The sequence below is a fragment of the Ursus maritimus genome, unplaced genomic scaffold, assembly GCF_017311325.1.
Source record: "Ursus maritimus isolate PB19 unplaced genomic scaffold, ASM1731132v1 scaffold_22, whole genome shotgun sequence".
Taxonomy (NCBI): Eukaryota; Metazoa; Chordata; class Mammalia; order Carnivora; family Ursidae; genus Ursus; species Ursus maritimus.
Window position 1 is genome coordinate 6168983 of NW_024424675.1, and position 24812 is coordinate 6193794.

At 40.9% G+C, this 24812-nt stretch overlaps 3 protein-coding genes across 5 annotated transcripts in view; 2 read left to right on the forward strand and 1 right to left on the reverse strand.

Annotated features, from left to right (window-relative positions):
* The first annotated feature begins 250 nt into the window (after positions 1–250).
* On the forward strand, positions 251–7743 carry RBBP9 (RB binding protein 9, serine hydrolase). The gene is made up of 5 exons (XM_008710033.2): positions 251–408; positions 1664–1706; positions 2511–2616; positions 5075–5160; positions 5788–7743. Exons 1-5 carry the CDS (start codon positions 310–312, stop codon positions 6012–6014), a joined length of 561 nt encoding a protein of 186 aa, XP_008708255.1. The 5' UTR covers positions 251–309; the 3' UTR covers positions 6015–7743.
* An 810-nt stretch (positions 7744–8553) lies between these two features.
* POLR3F (RNA polymerase III subunit F) lies at positions 8554–21497 on the reverse strand. Of its 3 annotated transcripts, XM_008710030.2 has the most exons (10): positions 21070–21489; positions 19665–19782; positions 16551–16618; positions 16155–16175; positions 15959–16026; positions 14341–14453; positions 12834–12977; positions 12511–12618; positions 11439–11630; positions 8554–10167 (listed from the first exon to the last, which is right to left on the reverse strand). In XM_008710030.2, the coding sequence occupies exons 1-10, from the start codon at positions 21129–21131 to the stop codon at positions 10090–10092; spliced, it is 972 nt and encodes a 323-aa protein (XP_008708252.1). In that variant the 5' UTR covers positions 21132–21489; the 3' UTR covers positions 8554–10089. The 3 variants fall into 3 exon arrangements, with proteins under 3 accessions (XP_008708252.1, XP_008708253.1, XP_008708254.1); XM_008710031.2 differs by lacking the exon at positions 16155–16175 and having other exon boundaries at positions 21070–21490; XM_008710032.2 differs by lacking the exon at positions 8554–10167 and having other exon boundaries at positions 11489–12417; positions 21070–21497.
* Positions 21498–23408: 1911 nt separating this feature from the next.
* DZANK1 (double zinc ribbon and ankyrin repeat domains 1) overlaps positions 23409–24812 on the forward strand; it is a 61585-nt gene continuing 60181 nt past the window's right edge. Inside the window, exon 1 of the mRNA XM_040637947.1 lies at positions 23409–23826. Coding sequence (XP_040493881.1) covers positions 23718–23826 — 109 coding nt within the window. The 5' untranslated portion in view covers positions 23409–23717. The remainder of the gene's footprint in view (positions 23827–24812) is intronic.

Below are 24812 nucleotides of genomic sequence, written 5' to 3' on the forward strand. Positions count from 1 at the left end.
ATAGAAATACATGGCAATTGTAGTAAAGAGAGAACATATTCCGGGCATGTCACAGCCGGTCCTAAATAAGGCGGGGAGGGGTCGAGAACGCTAGTAAGAGGCAAGTGAAAGGTGGTTCACATACGGTGGAAACTCCCAGGTTTGCCTTGGCCGCCTTGTGCAGTAAGGGCCGCCAGAGTCCACCAGCGGGCCCACCGGCGCCCCAGAACTACAATTCCCAGAATGCCACGGTGCAGGCTCCGCAGCGATGCAGCCTCCGGCTCCGCGCACTTCAGGCTCGGCTACTGGCCGGCACTGGACTCTGCGCTCATGGCTTCCCCGAGCAAGGCAGTTATTGTTCCCGGGAATGGAGGCGGAGATGTGGCCACCCACGGCTGGTACGGCTGGGTAAAGAAGGGGCTGGAGCAGGTAAGAGACAGGCGTGGCTGCGCTGGGAAGTCGGCTTGGAGCCGGAGGGGCCGGAGGGGATGGAGGGCTCGGAGGACTGAAGTTTGAACGTGAGTTCACCAACCCTTTCCCATCTCCCCCACCAACACCCCCCCTTAAGCGAAGCCCAGTGTGTTTTTTCCTTCTCCCTGCTGCCCTGTCTCAAACTCTAGAGCTAGTGGTGGGAATTTTGGAAGGTAAAACTGCCTGGAAGACTTCTCTGAGGGCTCAGTCGCTAGAGTACAAGGCACCACCTCCTAGAGCCGCCTCGGTCTCCCTGCATCTGCTGCTGGTTCAGATTTGGGACTTCCCAGATAATTGTACATCTTGCTTCTCTGCTCCCTGCCTCCAATTTTTAAAAAATCAATATGTAATACTTAATATATAAAAAAGCTGTAACATATATGTAAATTATGAAGTATAATGTAATGAATACCCGAGGCTCCATCACGAAACTCAAATCTGCAACATTAATAATGCCTTCGGAGCCACATATACGTCCCCCCATCCCATTTCCCTACCATCCGGAAAATTTTTTCATTTGCCCCTTTTAAAAATGAACGTATTTTTGCAATAATGTGTGTATACTTTGAACAATATATTAATTTGGCTTCTTTATGAGCTTTATAGAAATGGTGACCAACTCTAGTTGTCTTGTGCATCTTGATATTTTTTTTTTAACCTCTTCCATAAGCAGGCAATAGGATTGCTTCCTGGATTGCTATCCTCTAGAGCTCTAGAGTACGTTTCTAGAATAAAGTTCCAGGGTTGTGGCTGAAAACCAAGGCCAGAGCTACAAACCAAAAAGATCAGGGCTGAAAGCTGTTTAAGGGGGTGGGATCTCCAACTTTCTGTACCGCGTTTCTGTACCATACTTTACCTACTCCCTGGCACACAGTCTATTTGACTACAGGTCAGTTTGTCTAGAATGTATTCATTCATGATGCCCCTGTAGGTATATGCCTACAGCAATAAACAGAGATGTACAAATGCGGATTTGGGTCTCTGTATATAGAGACCTACAGAGCTGGATAGATACAGAACTACAGATAGATGGAGTTTATCAGGAGGGATTGTCTGTTCCTATATAATCCTATGGCACTTAACCCACTTCATTTCATAATATAAGCAAATACTGAATTGATAAAGATCATATCAGGTGTCTCATTTCTTATTAGCAAAGTATTAGTTGTAATTAAGCTCTTTATTATAGCTTTTTTTCCCCCTCATATCATAGATACCTGGTTTCCAGTGTTTGGCTAAAAACATGCCTGACCCAAGTAAGTTTTAAACATGTTTTTAAGTAGCTTCATCTTGTTGGGTTTTGATCTCACCATTTTCCTTGTAGAGAACAGGAATATCATAGTAGAGAAGCCAAAGGGAATATATACCTAAGCATGAATGATGGCAAGTAGTTTGGGGAAAAGGGTGTAAATCAAAAAACATTCTAGAAAATTCTAGTAAGGATCAAGAAACACACCTGGGCTTGGTAAAATTTAATTTTCAACTTGGCAAGCAACTCGATTTTCCCTTCTAGAAGTCAACAGATATTTTCAGGCAAAATTTATGGGTGTTTCAGTGAGACAGAGATATGATAAAACTTTACAGCACCTATAGGAGATTGGAATATTTCAAAATGTAACATTGCCGCTTTTGTTCTGACTGTGCCTATGACTTGTGTCAGGAATTTCTTCTTTGGAAAGAAAGAATATATATGCATATGAATTTGAGAGTGTTGTCTAGAGTTTTTTTCTTAAGTTTGAAAGTTTATATTAAAGCTTCAGAGTTATATTTTTATTATTTCCTCGATATTTTCTTACAAGAACATGGTGAAAGATGAAAGCAAAACCAGATAAATAGATAGGTAGGTGGGTAGATAGATAGACAGATAGACCAAAACTGTGGATTTGAGTCTTTCAAACAGCAACACATACATCATTGGCTCTATTAAAACAGCCCCATCTCCTATTTGGTCCTGCAGTTCTTAAATTGTGCTGAGTAGTCATCGGTTAGAACGGTGGGACAGCATTAGACTATAAGACTGTCCCTATGAAATGACACTCTTTCTTTACCCTGAACCTTAGTTACAGCTCGAGAGAGCATCTGGCTGCCCTTCATGGAGACGGAGCTGCACTGTGATGAGAAGACTGTCATCATAGGCCACAGTTCTGGGGCCATTGCAGCCATGAGGTGCGATCCTTGCTGAATTCTCCCCCCATGTGGGCTCCAGCTGGTTTACAGACCTCATTGCAGTTTCTTGAACATGTCAAGTATGCACCTGCCTTAGGCCTGCGCTTGCCACTGTTCTACCTGGAATACTCTGTTCCTAGATACTTGAATGGCTTTCTCTTCTTTAAGTCTCTACGCTTATGTCTCTTTCCACTAAGGCCTTCTCTAATCACTTCAAATGAAACAGCAACTTCACCCCATTGGCTCCTCTCCCCTTTGTAACTTAGTATCCCCCTTTTTATCTATAGCACTTTTCACCACCTGGTGTCCTGTTTATTTCTTGTCTGTCTCCGGCCAGTAGAAATGTAAGCTTTGTGAGGGTGGGACTTTGTTCACTCTGACACTGAAACCTCAGTGCCTGTAAGAATGTCTGGAATATGGTAGGTGCTCAGTAAATATTTGTTGGAGGATGGAGGCTGTTACCCCACCCTGCAACCCTCCCACTCCTTAGGATTCATGGCGCTTCCCTGATGCTCTCGGTTAGAATATCATGTCTCTCCCTTTAGGCTTATAAGGCCTAGAGGATAGGACTTAGCTGGCTGAGTAAGCATAATAGGATTGTTTTTTTTTCCATATGTGCTAGGCTGAATGACAAAAGAATAGTTTTTGTGTAGCCCTTTGTCCCAAGCAGTTGCTCAGGATGTCATATGAATTGCATGTCAGAGAACCTTGCCAGATTCCATAATCTCTGGTGTCACACCATTCGAAGTTATGAGATAATGCTTCCCAATGTGGAGCTGCAGAATTTCTGTACAGTCCTAGTATTTATAAGCTGCTAGGGGTTGTCTAGAAAACGAAGAAATCCCTTTATGCTGTACCAGCTCAAGGCCAGCTGAATTTTTCTCAGGCCACTGGCTACTAAAGTTATGTCTTCTTTTAAAGATCCCTGAAACTTAGTGCAGGACTGTCTGCAACCTTCTAAAAATTAACTTCTCAAGTTAAGGTAGGCAAGGAGAAAATAAATGCCAAAACTATGGGGTACAAGGTTGTAGGGGAACAGGATATGGGTACAGTCACGGAGGACCACCCCTCAGATTACTTACTAATCACGAAGGGGACAATTATGTCTTTACAAAGGATATCTGATATCTATCACCTTAAGTAATCACACTTAATCTCACCAATAAAGGGACACTGGCATTGTGTGTCTCTGATGTGATGGAGTGGGAAGGACACATTGCTGATGTAGCATTCTTGCCAAAAATGTTTAACCTCTGTCTAATCACGAGGAAAATAGCCAAATTCAGTTTAGGGGATGATGTACAAGACAACTGGCTTGAACTCTGAGAAAATGTCAATGTCATTTAAAACAAAAATTTTAAAAGTGACTAGAGAGTTATGAAAACCAAATGCAGTGCATGATCTTCGAGCTAGGATTGAAAAGCAGTTGTAAAGAACGTTTTTGGTACAACTGGGGAAAAATGAATACAGATAGTATTACCGTCTCTGTTAAATGTACTAGCTGTGATAATGGCACTGTGGCTGTGTAAGAGACTACCTTGTTCTTAGGGGATACGTGTTGACATGTTTAGGTGTGAAATGTGGTAAAATGAATGAATCTAGGTGCTTGTTGTTCTTTCAACTTTTCTGTAGGTTTGAAATTTTTCAAAACAAATGGTTGGGCAAAAAGTTTAGGCTGAAAACAAAATACTAACCCTTAATCTTTCCTGGCATAGAGGCCCTGGAAGCTATTACCACTCCACATCTTTCCCTAGCCTAGTCTTTACTGAGTGAGGGAACTTCCTGCAAGTAGTTAGCTGAGTGTCTGCTTGCCAGGCACTGTACTAGGCACCAGAGTCACAAAGATCAAGAAGACTCACACCTGCCCTTAAGGAGCTGAAGGTTTATTGGGGAAGATAGATATAATATGACACAGTTACTACAGTGCAATGCGGAGTGTGTGGCAAAAGAGGTACACTTCCACATGGTGTAGAATTTCTTAATATATGGTTCACAGATCACTTGCATTTGTCATCTGGGTTGGGGGAGGTGTCAATTCTTAAAACGCAGATTCCTCGGCCTCGCACCAGCCCTTTGAATCAGATGCTGTGGGACTGAATCTACAGGTTAACCCACAAAGCAATGCCGATGCATACTGAAGGTAGGTTAATAGGCACATCAAAGAATGAGTACACTTTTTATGTTTTTTTGGAAAGGATTACCAAAGAGGTTTGGACTGTCTTGAAAAATGAGTAGAAACTCATCAGGTGGCCGAGGGTAAGCCATTAACCGCTGGGCTTGTAGTTCTGTAGTTTCCTTTCTATTTTTCATATTAAACCCAACAGCTGACAGCGCCTGCTTTCTGTAAGCTAAATCAAATGAGTTTTCAGGTGTTTGGGTTTTTTTTGTTTTTTGTTTTTTTTACTTTTTGGCAGTCAGATTTAACATTAAGTATTCGCTGACATTTCTCTTTCTCCAGGTATGCAGAAACACACCGAGTATATGCTATTGTGTTAGTGTCTGCGTATACCTCTGACTTGGGGGATGAAAATGAGCGAGCCAGTGGTAAGTGTGAAGGTAGAACTCAACACAGAAAAGCCCTTCCTTTAGTCACAGGGGTGCTTGTTCAGGCTTAACAGCACTGGCTTTTGGATCGGCTAAAAAAACCTCTAGTAGCATATGGGAACATTTACTGCCCTTCTTTAGATACAAATTAGGTCCTTTGAGAGGCGATGGACCCCTTCCTAATGCATTGAACCCGGATTTTATCTGAGCCATGCACTTCCCCTTCCCAAGTGGCTATGGTATGAAGCTCTACAGATCTGAACACTAAAGGACTTTTTTTTTTTTTTAAAGATTTTATTTATTTATTGGACAGAGATAGAGACAGCCAGTGAGAGAGGGAACACAAGCAGGGGGAGTGGGAGAGAAAGAAGCAGGCTCATAGCAGAAGAGCCTGATATGGGGCTCGATCCCATAACACCGGGATCACGCCCCGAGCTGAAGGCAGATGCCAGCAGACGCTTAACCGCTGTGCCACCCAGGCGCCCCTGAACACTAAAGGACTTCTAACTTACACTTAGGCTCTGATTCTTTGTGTCTCTGCTATGGTCTTCACTAGATATTTTATGATGGCTAGAATGGAAATTACCCATGGGTGGTAATAGGTTATGTATATATTTTTTCCCATAGGATACTTCAGCCGTCCCTGGCAGTGGGAGAAGATCAAAGCCAACTGCCCTCACATTGTGCAGTTTGGCTCCACTGATGATCCTTTCCTTCCCTGGAAGGAACAACAAGAAGTGGCTGATAGGTTGGAAGCCAAATTGTACAAATTCACTGACCGTGGCCACTTTCAGAACACGGAGTTTCATGAACTGATTAGTGTGGTAAAGTCTATGCTGAAAGTACCAGCATAGACAGGATGATTTCTGCTGTTTTGCATTGCGGTGTAGGGGTAGAGCAATTATCAGGTTATTAATAGATAAAAATCATCTGTGATCAGATGATTAGTGGACACATAAAACAGATCAAATTAAGTTCTGAAAAAAAACACAAGTTCAGTGTTCAAACTAACTTACAAACAGCATTTCCATTTTCCATAGGATCTGTATCTCGAAAACTGCTATGAACTAAAGCACTATTTTTCCCATTTGATTCGGGACTACCTTTATCTGTCCAGAATGAGTAAGCAGAAATGGAATCCATGTTTCCTGATTCCCAGTCCAGATTAAAATTAAGTAGTTTTGTGTATGTTGTAGGAGTAGTGTTCCTCCTTGAAATGAACCTTTTGTTATTTTGGGGGAAAAGAAAACATGACTAAAGGTCCAGAGTGCTGGCTTAGATCTCAAACCACCCCACTATTTTGAGCTAGCCCAGGACATCAAACCCAGACCAGGGCCTCCATCTTTGACACCCTGCCCTGATCCTTCATGTTGAGGGAGAATGATCCATATGGATCGAAGAGTCAGGAGTCGGCCAGGTCAGACAGGGACCATAAGCCCAGCCTGGACATACACATGAGCATAGCCAACCAGATCTGTGCTAGACCAGAGTGGTGGGGATTAGGGCAACATGGGGAACTCCTGCCCTGTCTAAATTGTTGCCATGTGGAAAGGGGACAGGGTGTTGCCAGTTTTCTGATTTTTTGAGGAAAAAAACTTCATGCAGTGGTTTTTATATTTAGGGACTACATATGTTTGTATACACAGTTCATATGTACATATACATATGGATGATGTAAGTTGGCAATGACAGTGTAAATAAAAAATTTACAAACACTGCAAGACACACAAAGTCCAAGACACCCATTTGTGACCTCTGCCATTAGGATTAACTTAGCCAGGTGCTCTAAGTGATTCTCTGTGAAGCTGAGAAATGAACATAATGCCAAAGGATGCGATCATGGCAACAATTTGGATTTTGTAACAAAATCTTAAGTATTTTTTAAAAGAATCTTTCCATACTTCAAATTTTGTTCTGTAAAGAGTTCTACCTTTTCACTTCTACAGTCCTTTGGCTCTGTTTTAAGCCTCATTCCATGATTTTTTTTTTTTCTGATCACATTTCCTCAAAAAAATGCTTACTTCCCAACCTTTTTTGGCTATTATGATCCCTAAGTATTGCCTCAGACAACTTCCGGTGAGTTCGTACTTGATGTTGCAGAACCTGATGTTTGCTGCAAAGATGTGAATTCCCTCACTGTTTATGTCTAAAGGAGATTCAAAGCCATCATTTTAACCTGAAAAGTCTTGGTTTCTACATGTGCTCAAAGAAAAAAGTTAAAGACTCTCCACTTCTAGTGGCAATTATCTTTGGAGAATGGGAATTTTAGATATGGTGTGGTGGGAGTCTCCTATTTATTTTGTACACCTGGGTATAATTTGAGTTTGTTATCATGAACATGTATTACTTTTATAATTAAAAATATTAAGATTTAAAACAACTCCTTTGACAATGTTAGTGAAAAGCAAATTCAATAAATCAATTGAATAATTTTCTTAAAGAGGTTGTTTGGCAATGATTTGACCAAGCCTGTAACCAAAGTTTGATTCTATTTGAATTATTTGGAATTAGTCATTGCTCTACTTATTCTCGGTCTTGTTTTCTGAAGTCCTTTCTCAAAAAATTACAAGCTTATACAAATAACAGTTAATATTTTGTTGTCTTCTTCTTCAACAGAAAAGCAACAAATCTATATACTTGGGAAATAATTAATTTTGATATTCTTCATTCTGTAATTAATCTAGATCTATGATTGTTGAGTTGTGCTATCCAGTATGGTAGCCAATAACCACAGCTAGCAATAAAATTAAAAATTAGTTCTTCATTCACACTACCCATGTTTCAAGTCTTAACAGCCACGAGTGACTAGTGGCTACCTTATTGAACAGCAGATATGGAATACTGGCATCATTATAAAGAGTCTGACAGCAGTAGTCCAGGACATGTATTTTTATTCTTCCCTTACCTACCATGTAATAATAATGGTTCAAAGTAAAAGTCACTCAACTTGTAATTACTTGACTCATTTATTCAGTTGATCACCATAAAAATCATGGCTTCATAAAATTTACTCCTCACCAAACTAAGCTCAGAGGACTTTTATGGAAGAATTCCACATAAACTGTCCATTGAAACCATTGAATCATGGTCTCTCATGATTGACTCCCAATGGATCATTATTAACCGGAACAGAGGGGCCCTAACAGACTCCAGAGAATATCTATTCTCAGGTGACTAAAATACTTAGTACTAAATGGAAATCAACTGTAAGGATTAGGACTTTCCTCACAATTTGATTTTTTTGGTGTCAGGAGTCTACAGCTCCATAATTCATTTTGGTCACAGTTTACTTCTGGTGGGTAAATATCCATTTAACTATATATCAGAGGTGCAGTATTTTTGTCTCTCTTCTCCTTCAGTTAATATTCAGAATGAAAGACATGCTGTCGGAAAAGCATTTAAAGGGTCTCTTTATTCTGGTGAGTCACAGAACTTTTGTTGTGGCCTCTGACTGTAAGCTTTAAAATCTTTGGCTATCAAGACACAATGCAAAGTCTGTATTTAATACATGAACTGCTTTCTTCTCCCCACCTGTACCTCTCCCCGAAGTTCAGTTTTCTCCTTAAATAAGACTAGTGTCTCTGTGACAGGCCAGGTCCCAAGAAGGACAAATAATGTTCTCACTATTCCAGCTCTCACTGGGGGTGGTGTAGTTTCAGGCTCCCAGATTCTTCTCCATCTTCTATACATCCAATACTTGAAATGGTGTCACTGAATTCTATTTCTATAGAGCTGGCTACAGACTCCACCTGGTTCTCAGTTGGTTACTGAGCTGAATTTTATTTTACTGATCCCAGGTATCTCAAAATAACCCTTCTGATGTTTACCACTTGGAGTATCTCCAAACTTGTGTGTGAACTACTGGGCCTCAGTAGTAGCTGGCTTTGAATTCCTTTCCTTTGGTCCCATGCTTTTGGCCTGGACACAGAAATCATTAAGTAGAGCTACAAAGTGAACATATAACAGCTGAGATCCTAAAAAAGCTAACTTCTGTGCAAGAATACACCCAATAACCTAGGATTGAAAGTACTATTAGAACTGAGAACAATTAATAATGGCTTTCTGCTTAGTTTAGACCAATTACACCGTGATTTTGAAGAGAGTAAGGAAACAAATCTAAAATAAGAAAAGAAAAGTGGTACCCTGATCGCAATAAAGTGTGAATGGAGGGCAATGGATTATGGGGGCAATTCTAGCATATAAAGCAGTTGAGCCACAGAGTGAAACTTGGAAGACTTTGACAAAGAGGGACCAGTGAAAACATTCTCTCTAGGATGAGAATAATCACATTTATGCACTGAAAACATCCTTGACAATACTAATCATTTGCATCTGAGGTAAGTACAATGGCATAATCCTCTGAAAGAATATTTCTGATGTAAAAAGGAATGAATAGTGTGTGGAAAGGGATGTTCCGCTCTCTCCCCCACTCATGCCTCTAGGTGCTATTCCTGCCTCACCGCTTTTGATTCCTTCTCAATGAAACCACTGAGAAAAGAGAAAACAGAAATGGCAATAGTGAACCAGATATAAAATTTTCCAATGAAGACCTTAATAAATAACTTTAAAAATGGGCATTTTTAAACTTTAGTCATTATCGTAGTATAGCAAATACGGATTTGTTGGCTTCTTTTTCTGTGAACCATCAAAAGTCTTGAAAACTTCAGAAGGTGGTCTTCCAGAAGTTCAAAGTATTTTATTTATTGAAGAATGGATTTCACTATTAACCTTACCTGCTTCATATTCTGTTGGCTACTCTACCAATATAAATTTAGTCTTCATAGATAAAAAAATACTTTTTAATAGCAGCAGTCTATCCATTATTGTGAGGTTTGCTTTCAAGGGAATTTGATGTTCCATCATGAGTTAAATTATTTGCTCCGAAAATAATTTCATTTGCAAAATGTCAGTAAAGTTCCTAGTTCTCTCTTAAAATTCGAGCCACTCTGTCATATAAATACAGTTAGATGGTGAAATCTCACCACCTTCATGGCAGTCGTCAAAAACCTTTAAAAAAGAAAAAAGTTTACAATCAAATGAGAGTTTTAAAATCATTACATTATAAGTCTTAAATGTCACCTACAACTAAAATTTCTATTAACAAAGTATCCAAGACCCAACCATTTTTTAAAGCAATATTAAAAATAAAATTTTTGGGGTGCCTATGTGGTTCAGCTGGTTAAGCGTCTGCCTTCAGCTCAGGTCATGATCTCAGGGTCCTGGGATCAAGTCCCATGTCAGGTTCCCTGCTCAGTGGGGAGTCTGCTTCTCCCTCTGCCCCTCACCACTGCTCGTTCTCTTTCTCCCTCTCTCAAATAAATAAAATCTTTTAAAAAAATAAAGTCTGTTTAAAAATAAAATTTTCAAAGTGAAAGAGACCAGGGCTGTATTTAAGAACATGCTGTAACAGGACCTGCTGTGTGATTATAAAGTTAGTGAATGAGAGACCTTTCACGGTAGCACTAAGATGATCTGTTCATCTGCCCACTGGGCCAAAGGCTATCAGCAGGTTAACAGGAATACAGGAAAGCAGATCTATATGTATGTTTCACTAACCAAATGTTTCAAGTTAGCTACATTCCTTTGTGTGAAGGGTGTTAAATAGAATTCCTAATATGCTTGCTATTTTTTCTAGGACTTGAAACCAGCATTCAGAGAGCTTAGGCATATAGACAAGGGCCGGTATAATGAAATAAAACCTATACCAGCAGCTCAAGAATATAAATGCCCCGAGGGCAGGGGCAATGCCTGCAGCATGTAGGTGGCATGCACGACCTATATGGGACCGGATGAATGAAGAGTGCTGGGGCGCGCTGCACGGGAAAGAACATGTCTGGGTTTGCATCCTGGTTGTTACTTCTAAGCTGTAGCTTCTACAGCTTCCTTAGCTTCATGCTTATGTGGAAATAACACCACTAGCTCCAAGACACAGAGTAGGATTAAATGAGACCATGTAAATCTTCAATATGCCTGGCCCGTGATGGGTTCTCAACAAATCTCATTTCCCTCCCTACTTAGGCTAAATGATCAGCCCTTGTTAAAAATTGTCCATTTTAGAGCCAAGAGTAGAAAACACAAATTTCCCTAACCTGGTTATTCTAAAAGAGAATGTAAAGCAATGACTTGTTCATCAAGGGCCCGTCATCAAGGTTACATGGAGGTTTGAGCCATTGTTGGTCAACCCTGAGAGTCAGAAAACTGCGGTGTGCCTGCTGGTTAGTTAGGGGGCATTTGCACTTGGTGGCAGTCAGGTATGAAGTGAAGTCACTTTAACTCACCGGACAGAGTCCACACGGGGCCCGGACCAAACCCGTGGGTGGGATGATTGGATTGACTGCTCTGTACAGTCTCATGTGTCCATCTACACTGCCAACTGTGCCTTCTTTTGCAGCAATGATAGTCATCTCCACTTTCCCATCATAAATGAGTGTATTTAAGATCGTTTCAATGTCCTCCATGGACAATTCTACCTGAAAAGGGGATGCATTAGAAAGGACACAAAAAGCACAAGAAGACATCCTTTTGGATAGTCTTTCAACAGTAAAGGGTCTGCAATTCCTCGGTGAAATGGGGAAGCACTATGCTGGTGGTTCATTAAAAGCCGGGGTTGACAACAGCCCAGGTTAGCACGAACAACTGAAATGCTAAGGACAGAGCTCTAACCTCATGCTGAATTTGACACTTCCTATTTGTCCACCCTCTTCTGTAAAATTTGGAAGTCTTATAAAGTAACATTTTGGAGGCAAGAATTTGATGGGGATTTACAAAATGTTTGAACAGAAAGTTACTTTAGACATCAAATAGTCACAATTCCTACTTCTTTATAAATGAGAGATCTGGGGTCCAAGAAATGCAAATGACTTGTCCAAGTGGCCACTTCGGTTTCTTCTCTGATTATGAAAAGCACCCAGCACTGTGTCTTTATGTATAGGTCTTCAAAAACATACGCTGACAACACCACTCACGTCTTACAAGGGGGACACAATACCAATAAATGACAACGATGTGATGACTGATGTTTGGCATCTACATTGAAAGGTCCCTGAGAAAGTCAAGACCTTGTCAATAGACTTTTGCATTTTGCTAGTGCAATGCACTGCCAGGCCTCAACTCTGCTGCTCTATATCCCAAGCTACGTACATACAGATCACATAGTGCCTGATGGCCTGACAGTCGCCTTTGTCTAAATGGCTCAGGACAGTGCTTTCTCAAAGCGGGTTCTGCAGAATGTTCATGGGTATCACCTGAAAAAAGAGTCTGGGTACAATGTTTAGAATACATAGTGAGCTATATCCCCATGATGAAGAGTAACCTTTAAAAAATAAGATGAAAATTAAAAACTGCTCTCACCTTACTGATCCCCAATTCACAGATGTACTTCCACACTTCATGTGATGAGGCAAATGAACTATTTCTTTGTATCATTGGATTCTGTTTGCTTTCTCGTGCTGTTTCTGCCTGTGAGGGTAGAAACATAAATTTCAGCAAGAACACTGGTGTTTTCTGAATACAATTATACAGTGTGAAATCAACAGCAGAATATATTAAGTAAAAATTGCCGATTTGAATATTTTCAAGCCCTATAAAATACGATATACAAGATTAAACATTCTTTATGAAGCAACTTTAAAAAAAAAAAGATCTGCAGTGATGCTTCCTCAATTATGCCTCACCTTGGTTTGTAGGAATTTAAAACACTGTTGGTTAAGCACCTCTACAAATTCTGATTCAAAATCCTGGTCACTGTACCAGGCTCCACCAGTCACAGACCGGTCCGGTTGCAGGTTATAGAGCATATATACTTTCTTTTTTGAGGCCTAGGGAAAAAACGCACAGCAGATGTAGTTATAAGATAACCAAGTGTTCCAGGGGTGCTTGGGTGGCTCAGCTGGTTAAGCGTCTGACTCTTGATCTCAGCTCAGGTCATGAACTCAGGGTCATGAGATCGAGCCCCTGGCTTGTGGCCACGTACTCTCTATACATCAATCAATCGATTAATTAATCTTGGGGGGGGGGAAGATAACCAAGTCTTCCAAAACTGAGATTTAAAAAAAATGCTCAAAACTCTTTTTTTTCTTTTTTTTGAGCCAGGGTTGGGGGAGGGGCAGGGAGAGGGAGAGAAAGAGAGAGGGAGAGACTCAGGCAGGTTCTACACCAAGCACGGAACTGATGCAGGGCTCGATCTCACAACCCTGAGATCATGACCTGCGCTGAGATCAAGAGTCGGATGCTTACCTGACTGAGCCACCCAGGCTCCCTTCAGAACTTTATATTTTAGAGCAGTTTTAAATTTATACAATTATTGTAAAGATGGTACATTTACTTTGTTCTCAGTTTCCCCTCTTAACATCTTACATCAGTAGGGTGCATTTATTACAATTAATGAACCAATATTGATACATCATTATTAACTAAAGTCTTCACTTCATTGAGGTTTCCTTAGTTTTTCCCTAAGATCCTTTTTCTGGTCCAAGAACCTACTGAGGATACTGCATTACATTTACATGTCATGTTTCCTTGGCAAATTCTCAGATTTTCCTTGCTTCTGATAACTTGCCAGTTCTGAGAATTACTGGTCCAGTATTCTATAGGACATCCCTTGACTGGGATCTGTCTGATGTTTTTCTCATGACTAGAATAGGAGAAAGGCCATGGAGGAAAAGTGCCCTTCTCATCACATCCTGTCAAGGGCACTTGATCGTCATGGGTGGGGATGGGATGAGGAGGAGGAGAAACGCCATGTCCTGGAACGGACGCTCTAGCAGGGCAGAGATCTTTCTCTGTCTTGTTCACTAATGTAGCCCAAACACCCACAATGTGCCTGGCACAGAGCAAACACATGATAGGTATTTGTTGAATGAGTCATCTAATATGCTAGGATGAACTAAGTTATCTTACATGCTGAAAAACAAGGAAAAATGTTCATGATTCCAAAAGTTCCTTACTGAAGAGCATATTAGTTTTAGCTTTTCAAGTGGGTGAGACACAGAGAGTAAATTAAGCAGTGATAAATCTAAGCAACGTCTCCAAACCAATCCAATATGAGCTAAATTTTTAAAAATCTTTTTGATTAGTAGCTTTAAATCATGACATAGCTCAATGAACAATAAGATCTTGAAACATACTTGGAGCAAAACACATACAGTGGACCCTTGGGGGAAGGAAAGAGAAAATACTCACTGCCACAGACTTAACAGCTTTGATGAGCTTTTTACTTTCCAAATTCTTTAGTATTTTGTTAATTTCTGTTAATGGCAAGTTACTTTTGTATCGGATATCTCTGCTCCATATTCCTGTAAGAAAATAAAGTAAAATGAGTTCAACACCATAGAATTTGTGTTTACAGTCCTACTGCTTATATTGCAGGTCAAAACTAGCAAAATATGTATATTGTATACATTTCTAGGGCATAGCATAGGAAAAACAGTGACTTAGAGGTAAGGATCTCAGATAACAACAAAAGTATGCAAAATGATAAGTTATGTGCTCTATCTTCTAACCAGAAATTTCTTGGAATCCTAGTATGGCACCTTTTTAAAAATATGAAAAAGATACTTTTTAATGGAAGAAAAATCTTGAATGTTACTGAATTAACTTACATTGTCTCTTCCATCCCCTCCTACACTCCAACTTGTTTCCTATTATTTTTACTTTAGATTGTATTTAGATTATAACTTAAGTTTGGGCCAAGATCAGCTGCCACTGTCAACGGAGAGCAAAAAAAAACTATGTAAGTATCTGAGTACAAGTATACCCATAATTTATACCCTATGTTTAGGAGATGAAAAATGGAAGATTGTGTGGGGCGCCTGGGTGGCTCAGTCGTTTAAGCGTCTGCCTTCAGCTCAGGTCATGATCCCAGGGTCCTGGGATCGAGTCCCACATCGGGCTCCCTGCTCAGTGAGGAGCCTGCTTCTCTCTCTCCCTCTGCCTGTCCGCCTTTCTCTCTCATTGTCAAATAAATAAATAAAATCTTTAAAAAAAAAAAAAAGAAAAGAAAAATGGAAGATTGTGGTTCTCACAACCACTGAAAGCCCAGTGCAGGAACCTAGGATTTCTCTTTCAAAAAAGGGTTGTATGTGGAATTTTAAATTAAACATATTACTTTATTTTCTTCCCAGCACAGAAGCATAATGAGGGAAAATTAAAAAAAAAAAATAGAGAATGGCTTTTGTCCTATGTCTATTTTTAAAATATTAAACTCCTAATAATATAAGAATGATATGATTTCAAATTATATCGTTGTTGACACGTTGTTGAAACTAATATCAGGGACTCAAATAGATCCTAAGTTGTAATAATAGCTATTTAGATATAGTTCTGAAAGAGGGATCTAGCTGCTGAGGGGCCTCTATCGGGACACTGCCACATTGCACTGGACATCCCTCTGGTTTTTGCAAAAACCAGAGAGATGGTATTATCCACAATTTACAGATAAGATGAAGAATGAAGGTCTCCAAAGTTCAGAAAGTGAGGATTGGAAAAAAAAAAAACAAACCCTTAAGTTTTAATTATTTATTTTCAATCAATAGTACATTCCCATGGTTCAGAATTCAGAAGTTTCTTTCCATGCTGACCCACGGTCATTTAGCTCCTGCCTCCCTTGAGGTAACAGCAGTGACATCACACCTGGGTGTCTTTCAAGGATATGCATGTTACATATTTCTATTTCCTCTTCTTTTAACATACGTGGCAGCATTCTCTATATGTGGATCTGTACCCTGCGAAGCCAGAGCTCAGTCCCTATTTCTGGTTCTAAAGACAATGTTTTTTTCTGTTTCTTCCTTCACATGCTTACCTTTATTTCCTGCATCCTCTATGATTTGATATACTAGTTTTTCTTGGTTATCTGATCCTTTCATTTTACTGCAGGGGAATAAAGTAGAATTAAAAAGGCAAAGAGATACAGGATAATCTAATAATCTACATAACTACTTTAATGAATTAGCAGACAAGGTCATCACATTGACTTATTTACCAAAATAAGGGCTTACCTTAAAAAGAATGAGACAGGGCTGTATGTACCAGAATGAAAAGATGTCCAAGATATAGTAAGTGAAAAAAACAAGTTGCAAAACAGTATGGATAGCATGATCCCATTTTTGTTAAAAAAAAAAAAAGAAAAAAGAAAAAAAAAGAAAAGAGATTATATATATAGTATATAAATATATAATCATTTCTATATATTTATATATATACCTAGAAGAAAGGACATATACCAAATTATTAAGAGCAGTTATCTCTGAGAAATGGAACTCATGGTAAGAGGTGGGGATGGTATGCAGGACAGGTTTACATTATGCAATTCTATATTGACACTTCCCCCCCCAAAACATATATTACATTTGTAATAATGAAAATTTCTTAAAATAAAAAAAATTGGGGCTTACCCAGCATTCTGAGAATCCTTTATTCTATACAGAAGTCCTGTATTGCTCCTTAAGAGATCCAACTGACCCTAAAGTTTGTTTTGTTTTTTATAGAAAATAACAATGAATTATTTTGGAAGTATTTCAAATCAATCACAAATGTTAACATATTCTTTAAAATTTTACACAAACCAAAATTTCCTACCCCGCAGTTATTTGTTAATTCCTCACTTGAGACTTAGGTTTTTGCCTACATATCACACGTAACATATTTTTGAAAACATAGCTCTTTAGTTCGTCATTTTCCAAAATATAAATACCTAACAGTTTCCTATATGCTATATTCAGGCTTGGTTATATGACCAATGCATAATGAATTCTGAACAAACAGCTTTAGAATAATAAATAAAAATCCATATTCAAATTCAAATAAATTCACTAAGTATATATAATATAAACATAAAAATGAAAATATAATTTATATAAAAAGTTCAAATAAAGACTAACATGCATAAATATTTTGTAACATGATTAAATAAACTTTGTGATATTAATAGTGACATTTACTGATTTGTGTGATTTGTATTACATGACAGGCAGAAAGGTCAAGCGATGAATAAAAATGTAATAGTTTTGGTTTTATATAACAAACCCAAAGTAAAGTAAAGCCTGTCTGATGTGCTTTTGAAATTCCTTGGGTCTGAACTCAGAAGCACTCAGGTGGCCGTACCACTGGGCTTCTGGCAGTTTGGGGAATGCATGATTGAGAGGCCCCATTCCCGTGAGTTAAAACTGGGATGACACATGACTTGGAAACAGGTTTACATATGGATGACGAGCAATAACCTCCCTCCCCGGACCCCGGTAAGTAGCAAAATTGAACCACCAAGTTCATTTGAAGGTTTTTTTTTTTTTTTTAAGATTTTATTTATTTATTTGACAGAGACAGAGACAGCCAGCGAGAGAGGGAACACAAGCAGGGGGAGTGGGAGAGGAAGAAGCAGGCTCATAGCGGAGGAGCCTGATGTGGGGCTCGATCCCAGAACGCCGGGATCACGCCCTGAGCCGAAGGCAGACGCTTAACCGCTGTGCCACCCAGGCGCCCCTCATTTGAAGGTTTAATTCAGCCTATAAATGTTTACTGAACACCCGTACTGTGATATATGTTTGGGGGGCCAAACATGATTTCTAAGAGAATCGCATGGCTAATTTCAACTATCTGGTCGGCATTAACATAGAGGTTAACTCAAGGGCGGAGCGGTTGCTCAGAGCAGCACCTTTGGCCCAACCTGGGGGTTCGGGAAGGCTTTCTGGGAGAAAGAACGCAGAGCTGAGTCTTGAAGGATAATGAGGAGTTAGTCTGGGAAGAAAGGGAAGAAGGGCATTCTAACCAGCGAAGACAAAGGACCTGAGGCATGAGGTGGCAGGGAACCAAAAACAATCCATTCCCCTGAAACCTAACTTTGGAGGCAGATAGCGGCTCGGTGTGGGAAAGCCCCGAGTTTGGACTTGAATCTCTAGTGCTGAGAGGATTCTGGGTCAGAAGTGACTTGGCCAGATTGGTGTTTAAGATGATTAGGCTGGCTCCTCTGAGGCAGACGGAGCCAGGAGAGCCAGCTAGAATGCAGTGTAATAGTCCAGGAAAAAGCCAAGACCTGAACACACGCAGGGGTAGCAGGAATGGAAATGAGGGGGCAAATCTGAGAGCTGTTTAAGAACTAAAATCAGCAACACTTTGTGATTTACTAATACTTATTCCCCTAAAATTCATCATAGCTCCACCACTGCTTATATCCTCTAGACAACAGGAATGGCAGTAGATGGGGCTGCAGAGGTGGAGAAAGAGAGGGGGAGATACTGAGGATGATTTTCAGACAGAAAGCAAAGGGCTGAAAGGGTAGTCAGAGGACAAAAACAGTTTCCTGTGCCACGACCTCCAGCATCCCTTCCACCATCCCTCCTGGAGGCAAGTCCTTCACCAAGGTGAACTGATTAGAAATCACCAACAGTACTAAAACAGAGGTCAGCAATCTGGCCCACTGCTTGTCTTTATAAATAAAGTTTTACTGGAACGCAGCCATGCTCATTTGTTTATGTATGATCCAAGGCCACTTTCCTGCACAGTGCAGTACTTATGACAGAAACCACGTGGCCTGAAAAGCCTAAAATACGTACTATCTGGTACTTCATAGAAAAGGTTTTCCAGCCATTGAGCTAGAAGGTTGAAGGGAGTAGTTTAACAGAAAGTTCACCTGTCCTCAAATTTCCACGAGACTTTAGTGTAGAAACCTTTTACCCAATTTCTACTATGACCAAACTGAAGTGCTTTCAAGACGGGAATTTTGATATAGGGGAAATGAAAGGAGAAATAGGTAGACTTAGAGGATGGGGTGCCACAAGGTGGGGTGTTTTTGGACAGTGGAGGAGAATGACATTAAGGCCCCAGGACAAGAGAAGAAGGAAAAGCAGGTAGAAGGCTTCATTGAAAAACCCCATTGTAGTGTTACTGGAGTCATTCCTGCCTCCTGAAACGCTCAGAGTGAAATTGTGGAGAGTGAAACCCTAATGAACTGGCTCTGTGACAGCTGTCAGAGGGCATATTTCACAGGCAATGGTCCAACACCGGCAGCAGGAAGCAAACAGAAGGTGAGAGCAGACTAATCCCATGTGCCCTGTGTACATGATGATAATTAGGTTAACAAATACAACGGTTAAAACAAAATACATTTATTTCATTCATTTTCTTAAAAATTTATTTATTTGAGAGAGAGAGAGAGAGAGAGAGAGAAGCACATGGGGGAGGGGGGCAGAGGGAGAGGGACAGAGAAAAACTCAGGCAGACTCTCCGCTGAGCACAGAGCCCACATGGCTCTTGATCCCACAACCTAGAGATCATGACCTGAGCAGAAACCAAGAGTCAGATGCTTAACTGACTGCACCACACAGGTGCGCCTCATTCATCTTGTAAAATGATGTGTAATTATTTCTTCTTTCCTCAGTTCAGGCAGTCTGAGCCATTTCTTGGCTTGGAATCTTACCCTAAGACATTTTCAAATGGTTTCACAACTACGTACCAGAAAGTAATGACAATCGTAGCACATAAATGATTATATGAACTAGTTGAATTTGCCTTACCATGGACAACAGTCTATTGATGGCCACTGCCCGCTGCTGGGCCTCTATATGAGGCATTTCATTCTGAATTACTTGGTCTGTGATTCCATGAGGGAACTGGTGACATAATTCTATAATCCTAGGAACAAAGGCAATAATGATATTATTCATGTTTTTACCTATTTCAAGAGGCAGAGGGAGGAATACAAGCAGAACAGTTTGAAATTGTGCCTTTATTCACATTTGGCAGATAATCTGTATTTTGTTTGTTTGTTTTGTTTTATTTTTTGGGGGGGGGAAGGAGGGAAGGGCAGAGGGCAAGGGAGAGAGAGAATCCTAAGCAGGCTCCATGCCCAGCGTGGAGCCCAATGTGGGGCTCGACATCACAACCCTGAGATCATGATCTGAGCTGAAATCAAGAGTTGGACGCTTAACCTACTGAGCCACCCAAGTGCCCCATGCTAAAATCAGATAATCTGGGTTTCTATGATGGTTCTGAATCAAGGCATGTAAGAAATCGAGCAAGATAAAGTACATGTTTACATTATTAGTATTTAAAGAGGAATGTTTCTTTTTCTCACTAATATGAATCTTAAATTAGAACAAAAGTCAAATGAAAATAGAAAAAATATTAAAGCTGAGGCTTCAATGTTCTCAGATGGGATAAGTATGACAAAATTAATATTCAGTTCTTTGGGCAGCCATAAGTCTGCAAGGAGGAGGCAAATCAGACACATCTGGTAGGAAGGCAAAATTTGTTATGACAAGCCACCATAAATGGGGCTTGCTTTTGGAATCATCTCTACCAAACAAAAATAAGCTCAAATATCCACTTTGTCATAGGATCTTCACATGTGTTTTCGTAAGTTTGAGAAAGTTAAGGTCTTTTAAAACTATGTGATAACCTAAAAGTAGCAGTGCACGGATAGCGAATATAAAATTAGAAGAGGCTTTAGGTGACCTAAAATCTTGACTTAAATACTGCATGGAAACCATTTGGCTTAATGTTTCTTCAAAACTCACAAACTGCACCCTAACTTCGCCCAAATGTTCTGTCGTGGGAATTCCCTTAGGGACAGGAGCGATCCTGGATCAGAACAAGTAGCTACAAGTACTACGGGAAAAACGCCGAATCCTTTCTGGGCGTAGATCACCTTAATGCAGGAAGGAAACACATCATCACAACTTTCCGAAAAGCACCGGGGGCAAGGGGAGGTACAGAAAGTTACAAACTGTCAAACTCGCTCGGAACCTTTTTAAGAAGTCTGCGTTCCAGGGATGAGAAAGGGTTCCAAATTCCCAATCCCCTTCCTGCGCGCGCCGGTATCTACCGAGGGTCCCGGGAGAAGGGGTCCGGTTGCCCAAGCGACCGGCCGCCTGCGGGGCGCTCCAGAGCCGGGAAGCGAGCCTCACTCACTGGTTTTACCTGTTTTCTATTTCGACCGGATCCGCGTCGGGCGGCTGCACCTTCACTTTCACCTCAGCCATGACTGCCCAGTTCCCGGCCCCTGGTAAGGGGAGAGACGCTCGGGGTCGCCAGATAGCCAGTCGGGGAACCGAGGAACCCGGGAATAAGGGAAAAACGACGCCCGGCTTCGGCAAGGGGCCTTCTTCCTCGTGTCGCAGCCGGTCCTTACTTGTTCTGTCGGCTTGAGGTGGCCAAGACACGCCTGATCTGCCTCACTTGCCCGCTCCGCTACATCTTCTTCTTGTTTTTCAGAATGTCAATGCCTGTTGGACGAACGAGCCTGGTTCCCTCACTCTGAGTTGGCAACGGAGCACTTTCCAATGCCCGCGAAGGCATATTCTCAGAGGCCCGCAGTGAAGCCTTAGGAAAGGCGCTCGAGGCTGGTACCAGTCTCCGGGCCTAGCGGCAGGGGCGGAGCTGGTTGCTAGGAAGTCAGATTCCGCCAATCACCTGCTCGGCTCTCGTGGGCGGAGCCCGACTCGCAGCGTCTGTGGAAACCCAGAAGGCCGCCTAGGAGAGGACAAGAGGAGGTGAGAGGTGGGCTTCCTGACTGGGGACCGTGTCGGTACCTCGGGGCCCCAGTGCAGGTCCTGGTGGCTGGAGGAGGAGGAGTGGAAGAGGAGAAGACCCTCCCTCACTCCAGCAGAAAGGAAGCGGGCGTCCCTATTTGCCCCTGATGGACAGGCACAGGGAATGGACGGGGTTCCGGATCCGGGCGGCGAGGGGGCGGTATTGATGGAAGGAGTTGTGGGCTAAGGGGTGCTATTGATCCCAGACTGCCATTTGGGCCTAGCATGTCGGTCTACTTCTTGATCCTCTTCGCTTGAGGCCCACTCGCCGCCCCGGCCTCCCAAGGGTAGCTTCTAATTGCGGCGCGTATTACTCCCCCATTTTTTTTTTTTGACTAATTTTTCAACTATTTTGATTATAACTGCCTCTTACTTAAATGGAAAAATGAGGAGCAGCACCTCCTTCTCCCCTCCTTCTCCCTTCCCCGAGTCCAGCCATCATTCTGTAGAGGCTATTACTCTAAAATCAGTATCTGCAATATAAATTCTTAGCCTCTGACCTGGAACTATCCAACCAGACATTAAATTCACTTCTTAAATTTAGTTCTCCAACTTTAGGGAATGTAGTCTGTGACAAAATTCAAAGCACACGTTGTTCAGAGCAGCAGCATTTAGAATTGCATCAACCAAAACTAAAAAGAAACTAGTAATAGCCAAAATGCCCAACCACAAAATGATAAATTAAGATTATATAAGTATGTGGAAAATTGTAAATAAAAGAGTGAGGGTGCAAGAATTGCACTATAAAATTGAACGAACATATAGGTTGTAAGTGAAACTTGTATCCATGATCATTGAAATTTGAAAAGGCCGCACAGAGATGTAAATGGTTGTTGTGTTAAGGTGAGGGTTGCTTACCCCCCATATCCTTTATGCATTAAGAATTATACTCCATCCCACCGAAAAAGATCAGTAAGGCCTCCATACTTGTACTTAATTGTTTAAAAATCCAGGAGACGGAGTGGGAGACCTTTTGTTTGTTGCTCACTGTTTATATCTGTGCCAACTTTCTTTCAGCTGAGGCATGATACTCTGCCATCCTTCTAAAATTTCTTTGCAGCTTTCAAATACAAGAACCACTTGGGGACAACAGCAGGGCCTTGAACCTGGAGCTTTCACAAGGGAGTTGGCTCTAAATTAACATTTCATGCCATACAGAGTTACTTCTGTTCCTCTTGGGTGACGACTTACCCTGAAGCCAAGAGAGGTGGCCCCTTAACAAGAGGCAGGAAAGGGTGATAATGATTTAGGGGAAGCTCAGATCAGATCAGTAGTGATGGTCTCTGTTCTGACGTTCAGTAGTCTCCCCTTATCTGCGGTTTTGCTTTCCATGGTTTCTCTTACCTGCAGTCAACTGGGGCCTAGAAGCAGATGATCCTCTTTCTGATGTCAGGTCAGTGGTAGCCTAATGCTACATCACAGTGCCTAGGTCATTCACCTCACTTCATCTCATCACATAGGCATTTTATCATCTCGCATCATCACAAGAAGAAGGGTGAGTACAGTACAATAAGATATTTTGAGAGAGACCACATTCGCAAAACTTTTATTACAGTACGCTGTTGTAATTGTTCTATTTTATTATTGTGTTAATCTCTTACTGTGCCTGATTTATAAATTAAACTTTATCATGGGTATATATGTATAGGAAAAAACAGGATATATAGGGTTTTGCACTATCCGTGGTTTCAGGCATCCATTGGGGTCTTGAACATTTCCCCCGTGGATAAGGGGGGGGACTGTTGTATTCATCTAATTTGTTCATTTAAAATAATTTCATTTCCCCATCCCGTTCATTCATGCTTTTTTCCCAGAAGTATTTAGATAATCAAAATCCCACACAAGACCTCAACAGCAAAAATGCAGCTGAAACAATAATTATTTGAATTAAAAATTAAGTAATGTTTTAGGTGGCATTCTCTTTAGTTTTAGTAGTTTTGCTGTATTTAAACAAGGTGCTTCTCTTCAACTTCTGTGTTCAAAAAGGTGCCCATTGGAATTTATTTTCATCCACTTTTTTTAATGTAAGGAGAGAAAATGACTGCTGGTTCAGTGTGTGTCCCTCAGATCATACCATTGCGAGTGCCTCCACCCGGAAAAGCCAACCATGAAATTGATAACAATACACTTTTGGAAATGAAATCTGGTAAGAATCAAATGTACCTGAAAGCATGTAAAATAACATTGCCATACTCTTTATGTTCATCTAGTTGTTGATATATCACTTTTCATGCTTTCTACAATTAGCACCTTGGGAATTTTGTAAAAGTTACAAAATTTGAAACGGTGTTGTACTTGGTGGTTTATAGAGTGGTATATATTTAGAGTAAGGTGGTTGGCTTTGACCAGCCTTTCATTTGTATCAGTAGATAGTTGCAGCAGTGCCTTGACTCACATTAGCCACGGTAAGATGTCCCGGTTCTCTCCCGGACTTTCCCACGATTCTCGTTATTTTGCTGGGATAGTAATTTGATCTAGTAACACAGGCTTTCCAGTCAGACACACTGGAGATTTAAATCCTGCTTTGGACAACTTCTAGCGATGTATTACTTAGCCTTTCTGAGTCTCAGTTTTCTCATTGTTAGTGAGAATAATGTCTGCCATTTAGAGCCACTGTGAGGATTAAGTGAGTTGACATGTTATGTGAGGTACATAGTGTCTGGCACATAGTAATGGCAAAATAAATCTTAACTACTGTTGAGAAAGAAAGCAGTGAATACATTTCATGGTAATGACAGGAGTTTATATATACACATACACATACATACATATACATATATATATATTTATCTACATGTATACACATGTATGTATATAATTAAAATAAGGAGAAGAGAAAGCTTTTTTTTTTTTTTAAATCTCTGTGCCCAATGTGGGGTTCAAACTCATGACCCTGAGATCAAGAGTCACATGCTCGGGGGGCGCCTGGGTAGCGCAGTCGTTAAGGCGTCTGCTTTCGGCTCAGGGCGTGATCCTGGCGATCCGGGATCGAGTCCCACGTCGGGCTCCTCCGCTGGGAGCCTGCCTCTTCCTCTCCCACTCCCCCTGCTGTGTTCCCTCTCTCGCTGGCTGTCTCTCTGTCACATAAATAAATAAAATCTTTAAAAAAAAAAAAAAAAAAAAAAAAAAAAA